Source organism: Argentina silus (assembly GCF_951799395.1).
Source record: "Argentina silus genome assembly, chromosome: 14".
Lineage (NCBI taxonomy): Eukaryota > Metazoa > Chordata > Actinopteri > Argentiniformes > Argentinidae > Argentina > Argentina silus.
The window spans coordinates 19,793,836-19,801,368 of record NC_139668.1 but is presented as its reverse complement, the minus strand read 5'-3'; the positions used below and the strand labels follow the sequence as shown (position 1 = coordinate 19,801,368).

General features: G+C 47.6%; 1 protein-coding gene across 1 annotated transcript in view; it reads left to right on the top strand.

The window, feature by feature from the left end:
• pleca (plectin a) overlaps positions 1–7,533 on the top strand; it is a 49,580-nt gene that overhangs the window by 8,178 nt on the left and 33,869 nt on the right. The window contains exons 3-6 of the mRNA XM_083684282.1: positions 100–189; positions 2,513–2,590; positions 2,853–2,945; positions 6,192–6,358. Coding sequence (XP_083540408.1) covers positions 100–189; positions 2,513–2,590; positions 2,853–2,945; positions 6,192–6,358 — 428 coding nt within the window. The remainder of the gene's footprint in view (positions 1–99; positions 190–2,512; positions 2,591–2,852; positions 2,946–6,191; positions 6,359–7,533) is intronic.

The following is a 7,533-nucleotide window of genomic DNA, read 5'->3' as shown; positions in this document are numbered from 1 at the left end:
CTCCTCCTCTCCTCCTCCTCCTCCTCTCCTCCTCCTCTCCTCCTCTCCTCCTCGTCTCCTCCTCCTCCTCCTCTCCTCCTCCTCTCCTCCTCTCCTCAGGCGCAGCGGCATGTGACAGACCTCTACGAGGACCTGAGAGATGGACACAACCTCATCTCCCTGCTGGAGGTGCTCTCTGGAGAGACGCTGGTGAGTCCCTGTGAACTTTGACCTGTGAATGGAAGGGACCTCCGCTTCCGCTCCAACCCTGAACCCCCACTGACCCCCCCCCCCCCACCCCCCTCCTGTGTCTCTCCCCCCCCCCCCCCCCCCACACCCCCATCCTACTCTCTTCTGTTGCTTTCCAGTCCATTCTGCTGTGATCCAGCAATCAGTTATGACTGTAGCAACTCACTACCTTTCATTGAACACTTGAGTTGAACATGTCGAATTCACATCCATGTGTTTTCACCACCACCTTGCATGTGTTGAACTGAAACTTGATATGGGGTCCACAATCATTACAGAATGCCTCACAATTGGACTTCACCTACAGTACCATAGTGCACACAGATTGATTGAAGCAATTTCTGGCAATTAACGCATTAACTGCTTATTAAGCAGTATTTAATAAAGCCTGAACACTAATTTCATAATTTTGCTTCTCTCTCTCTCTCTCTCTCTCGTAACCTTTTTGCACTTTGACCTTTGACTTGTTTGTTTGTTTGTTTGTTTGACCCCTTGCTTTTCCCTTTTCTCTAATTCCTGTTTGCTGACCTTTGAACCCTGACCTGTCCCCCTTTGCCTCTGCCTCTTCTCTTGCGATGCTCTTGCCGTGGTAGCCGAGGGAACGCGACGTTGTCAGGAACGTGCGGTTGGTGAGTGGGTCTGCTGGACTTTGGGGGCGGGGCCTCCTTGTGGGGGGCGTGGCATGCCTGTCACTCCCAGCAGGGGTCTCGGTGGTGCATGATGATGATGTCACTCCTTGTCTTGTCCTCTCTACTGTGTGTCAGCGTCCTCCATCTTGTTGAAGAGCATCTTGCAGAGACGGTAGTGAACGTAGAGAAGAGAAGTATAGATTCAGGTTTATTTGATATGAGGTGTAGATCAGGGGAGGCTGGTGGAGGTAGAAATCGGAGGATGGGCTCATTGTAATGCATGGAATGGAATGAGGCATGGTGTTTGATACCATCCCTCATTCCGTTCCATGCATTACAATAAGCCCGTCCTCCGATTTCTACCTCCACCAGCCTCCCCTGGTGTAGACGTAGATGTGAGCTCATCTTGTCATGCGTTCCGGGGGTTGTTGTGTGCCACTGAAGCCTTGTTCAGTCAGAGTATTGTGATGTCAAGCTTGGTGCCTCAGAAGGCATCTGAAAGTCATGTCGTATGCAGCTGTGATACCAGCGTTCCATCTGCTACACCTATATCTGCCCTCCCTCCAAGAGGGAGTCAGTGTAGTTCATAGCCTGAGGAGAGGGAAACCCAGCCAATCCCGTATGTCATTTGCCCGAATGCATCGAAAAAAAACACAAGTTACCGCCTATAGTGACATCACTGCAAGCCAATAAGTGATCGACCTGTACCGCAGCTAAGCTTGTGATTGGCTGAGAAGCTTGTGACATGCTGCACCAAATGCATGTGACGTTGAGTCGGATAGATGTGCCCTCCCCTTCCAACGATGGGAAGCGATGGTGGACTGCTCACCAGACACAGTATTCACGTGCTGCAGACACACACCGCTGCTTGGCTTGAGAGGTACATCTGCCTGGAGAGAATGGATTGTGTTCCCAAACAAATGGAGTGGCCTCTTCTCATATTAGTTTTCATTTACCTGAAAAAACAAGTCATTGATTCACGTACGTACCGTTCAGTCGGACACTCCTAGGCCCAAGGGCAGCTTTTAAATATAATGTTTCGATTTTGAAGAAGCACCTCATTAAGTGAATCATGGGTGTGGATAGGCTCGTGAGGACACAACGGATGTGCTCAACGGAGGTTGGAAGAGTCCCGTCGTGATCCAGCCAGGTTCATTAAACGTTCTCACCGTCACTCATTCTCCTGACGGTGTTAGAATGCTTCTGGATCTCACCCCAATGCTTCCCATTGGGGTCCTGTCACAGTCGGATCCTATTGAGGTGAATGAGTGACTTAGTTGTCACTGGCCAGCGATGACCTGCCGTGCCGTAATCTCCCTGACCACAAACTGAACCGAATTCGTCATTCAACGTGGTTCATTGAGAGACATGACCTGGGTTGATTGAGAGTACCGTGACTGTCAAGATTTGCAGAACAAATCTGCCGCTTGTTATTGATCGTGATGAAAGGTGTGTTATTAAACCTGATTAAAGGTGTGTTATTAAACATGATAACAGGTGTGTTCTCAGAGATTGAAATACATACCTGTCCTCAGGTATGTATTTTAGGTATTCAGGTATGCACATGCGACCTGCTCCTCCTCCTCTCTGTCCTGTTCCTTCTATGGGTGTTCTCCCTCTTCTAAAGTCCCTCTCTTTTCTCTCCTCCTTCACAGCCACGGGAGAAGGGCCGTATGCGTTTCCACAAGCTGCAGAATGTACAGATCGCACTGGACTTCCTCAAACACAGACAGGTATGGTCGATCAATCAATGAATCAATGAATTCATTCATTCATTAAGTTGATCAAGTAGTGGGGGGGGTGGACGATCTCATTACCGATGATGTGACGGCAAACTGCATTGCTTTGAAGTTTCTACGTTATTGTGAACACATTAATGTGTTCTTCCTACTTCTGATACTGTGCAATGAACGTGTAGAATGTGCCCAAGAGCGATTTTGAAGGACAGTTTTCCTGCAACGGTTGTTGACATTCTATTGACCCTGTGGTTGACAGGTGAAACTGGTCAACATCAGGAATGATGACATCGCTGATGGCAACCCCAAGCTGACCCTCGGGCTGATATGGACCATCATCCTTCACTTCCAGGTACGGCATCTACTTCATGCTCCACACATGGCCCTATACCTCCCTCTGCTCTTCTCTGCTCTGCTCTTCTCTGCATTTATCTCCACTTATGCTCTCTATACACCGGAGGAGGCTGATGGAGGTAGAAATCGGAGGACGGGCTTATTGTAATGCATGAAATGGAACGAGAAATTGTATCGTTTCGTTCCATGCATTACAATGAGCCTGTCCTCCAATTTCTACCTCCACCAGCCTCCACTGGACTCTACACATGATTCCCATTTCTCTTGAGGGATTTCAGACTAAACATTGAAGAAAGAAAGAGTAATGACACGCTCATTTGAAGAACATGTGGAGTTTTCACTCTCAATGTATAACTCTGTGAGAGATGGATGGAACACACTTTTTTTTCCCTCAATGGAAGAAGACAGAACCGTTTGGTGTTTCATTTGGCAGTTGGGAGCTTTTTTTTCTCATGTGGAAAAAGAGAAATAGGAACACAGGGAGTTTCTTTGATGCTATAACGGGCATCATGGTTAAACTGGGATTAGGATCTGGGATCCAGTCCACCCAGTGTGAGTCAGTGTTTTCCCAGTGTGAGTCAGTGTAGGGTTAGAGGCAGCAGGAAAGAGATGCAGGCGTGGCATTTACCAGTGCCACCATTTACCAGTGCCACCATTTACCAGTGCCACTATTTACCAGTGCCACCGTTTACCAGTGCCACCGTTTACCAGTGCCACCATTTACCAGTGCCACCATTTACCAGTGCCACCATTTACCAGTGCCACTATTTACCAGTGCCACCGTTTACCAGTGCCACCGTTTACCAGTGCCACCATTTACCAGTGCCATCATTTACCAGTGCCACCATTTACCAGTGCCACCGTTTACCAGTGCCACCATTTACCAGTGCCAGCATTTACCAGTGCCACTGTTTACCAGGGCCACCATTTGCATCTCCCGTATGTATTTACAATGCAAATCAGGATGAGTAGACCCAGACCTGAATCAGGTTGTGTATTTAAAATACAGCTCAGTTTACCCTGACTGTTCTTCTGGCCTTTGCTTGGATGCCACCCATGAGCACTCTCAGACCTACAGCCTCTGTGTGGCCTTGTGGGCATTTGGGTCGAGACGATGCCAACTAAATCATGATTCCAGTTTTAAAGCAGGATGTGGCACTCAACGCGCTGGCTGAGGCCAGATCTGACCTGATCTCATACAGGAGCGCTTACTCATCTGGCAGCAATCGTTTGCTCAAAACAAAGTCATGGATATCTAATCTAATGCAGGGGCACATGGTAGTCATTCATTGTAAACAAAAGGCAGTTTTCCTTTGAGCTCCCTCAGCAGTTAGCAGTTAGCCGTCTCCCAGGTGACCAATCAGATAACGACGCTGCTCGGCGATGTGAAAGGAAGCTGGAACCTCTCTGGATTCTCGTAAAAGCGAAGCGAGAGGGCGGAGGGTCTGTTTCCATGTGGTGTGTGAGTCACGTCATGCGTAGGCACATAGCAGTGGGGGGGGGGGGGGGGGGGGGGTCCCCTCTTCAGGGAAAGGGGGGGTGACTTAGACCGTGTCCAGATTTTTCCATCCTCGAGCCTTCCCTTTCCTTTAAGAAAGCCTCATATAATATTAGAACCCCTGTGTATGACTCATCACCGCCCAAAAAATTAAACCTCCGTCATAAAGGCCCGTTTGTTCTAGTGAGGGTTTATACGCAGTATAAAGTGTCTTATGACTGAAAGCAACCACTACTTCTGCGTCAGCTTTCTATTTGGTTTGTTTGTTTCGTTTGTTCAGTGGTTGGGTTTGCGGACACTTTTATCGAAAGTGAATTACAGTGCAGTAATAACACAGTAGTAACACATTAGTATGCAGTGAACACATTCATGTTTTGCATACGGTCCCGGCGGGGAATCAAACCCCCAACGTTGCTAGGTGTATGCTCTACCAACCGAGCCACACAGTAATACAGTACAAAACCCTTGTAAACACACTTGTAAATCTACCATTTACCTTAAGTTACCTCAGTAACTCCCATCTCTCACCATAGGGACTCAGCCTCCTGTAGAGGCTGCTGTTATCCCATCTCTCACCAAAGCGTCTAATCAGTAGTACAGTTGTAAACACTAGTAAACTCTTGGCAAACACACTGGGGGCGCTTAGTGGCGTAACACACTAATGCGCTTACCACGTAATCGCAAGGTTCATGGTTCGATTCTGACCCTCGACCCATCTTGCATGTCATCCCTCCTCTCTCTTCCATCCTCCATCCTTCCTGTCAATCTCCACTAGTCTCTATCCCAATAAAGCAGAAATGCCCTAAAAAACACACGTCTACCATTTACCTCAGTACTGCTGAAGCTGTTGATCCGATCTCTCACCAGAGGATCTCTCACTCAGGCAGCAGGGAAATGCTGTTGCTGTGACTCATAGCTTTGAGCTTCCAGCTTGTTTATTGAGGAATCCGCCCGAGGACATCTTGTGGCAGATCCACTACAGCATTTATTCACGCACGGAAGAGAACCTTATTGAGGATTTCGACCTGGGCCACACCTGTTCAAATCCATAACATGCTCTGTAGATGTTTTTTTTTACTCACGAACGAGCTTGCTTCTGCACCCGGCTCATTCATACATAAAGCTGCTTTCTTGTTTTTACAAAGCAGTGAACATTCAGTGTGGAATGGGTTTCATGTTCTTTTCAGTTCAGTGTTATTGGGGTTTAGTATGTGAGTCATCTCAAGCCTGGAATAGGTCAACTGGCTTATTAGAATAAGGCTTTTCTGCCTTTTTGCCATCAGTAATTACTTTACCAAAGCACGCAAAGTTCCCATCCAATATTGGATGTGCCTTTGAACTAGAATTCTTTGAGTTTTCCCTGACCAACTTGGGCCCTTCTGTTACCCATAATCCCATTTTATTACAAACCTCCTCAGTCTCCGTGTCCCCTCAGTTGTGGTGTTCCATTAGTAATGTGTGAAGTCAGGGGAGGCTGGTGGAGGTAGAAATCGGAGGACGGGCTCACTGTAATGCATTGAATAGTATCAAACATGCATGTTTGAGTTCATTCCTCATTCTGTTCCATGCATTGCAATGAGCCACGATGTCACCCGATTTCTACCTCCACCAGCCTCCACTGGTTAAAGTAGGGCCTGCAAACTCAAATGCTTCATCACACCTTTATTTATGTACGGGCCCCTTGCTTCAGTGAATTCAAGGTCCCTTCCATGAATTCATATCTCAACGCCCCCGTCTCCCCGCCAGATCTCGGACATCCAGGTGAACGGCCAGTCAGACAACATGACGGCGAAGGAGAAGCTTCTGCTGTGGTCTCAGCGCATGGTGGAGGGATACCACGGGATGCGCTGCGACAACTTCACCACCAGCTGGAGGGACGGCAAGCTCTTCAACGCTGTCATACACAAGCACAGGTGAGACACAAACACAGGTGAGACACAGGTGAGACACAAACACAGGTGAGACACAAACACAGGTGAGACACAGGTGAGACACAAACACAGGTGAGACACAAACACAGGTGAGACACAAACACAGGTGAGACACAGGTGAGACACACACAGGTGAGACACAAGCACAGGTGAGACACAAACACAGGTGAGACACATCAGGTAGACACAGGGTTTAAAGCAGTAAAATGAAAACGGGTGTGATTTGAGGGAGATTGATGGTGATAAGGGAGATTGATGGTGATTGGAGTGGAGTACCATGTGAGCACATGCTTTTGATGCATTTGATGCATTTAATTTAACATGAGACTTTATAATTGAGTCTTTTAAAGAAATTTGCCGAAGCAATTTCTAAGCTATGCTTTTAAACCAATTTGTGGTTCTCTGTGCTTGTCTGGACTTGCATTCTTGTACCTCTTCGGGACACGTATTTCACGACAGCACCCCTTCGGCCCTTTATAACCTTTACGTTCATGTTTGATATTTTTTAATGTGATCCTGAACACACAAAGAAAGGAATGTGGAATTCATGTTTTGTGTCACACAGCAGTATTGTACTGACCTGTTAGGACAACCAGGCATTCCATCATCAGACGGGTTCAGTCAAACATTACAAATAATTTTCATCAGTGAATTCGATTGGGAGCTGCACCCTAGATCTCAATCTGGTTGTTATTGATCGTACTGCAGCTACAGTATCATCACCCCTGTCCATGTTTGTGTTCAAGCACATACCGTACAGCTTTACTCAGTCAACACATTTGGCTTGGTACCTGCGGGACTATAAACAGCATAGGCGTAACCGCGATCATAAGACAGGTCATGATAGATTTTGACAACAGTCTTTTCATGTTGGCACAGACACACACATGCACACACGCACACGCACACGCACGCACACACACACACACACACACTACATTGCACACGGCCCGTAGAGAGGCAGGCAACATAAGAGGCCCATAAGGAGGAGTGTGTGTGAGGTGGAGGTAGCATAAGGAGGAGTGTGTGTGAGGTGGAGGTAGCATAAGGAGGTGTGTGTGTGAGGTGGAGGTAGCATAAGGAGGAGTGTGTGTGTGAGGTGGAGGTAGCATAAGGAGGAGTGTGTGTGTGAGGTGGAGGTAGCATAAGGAGGAGTG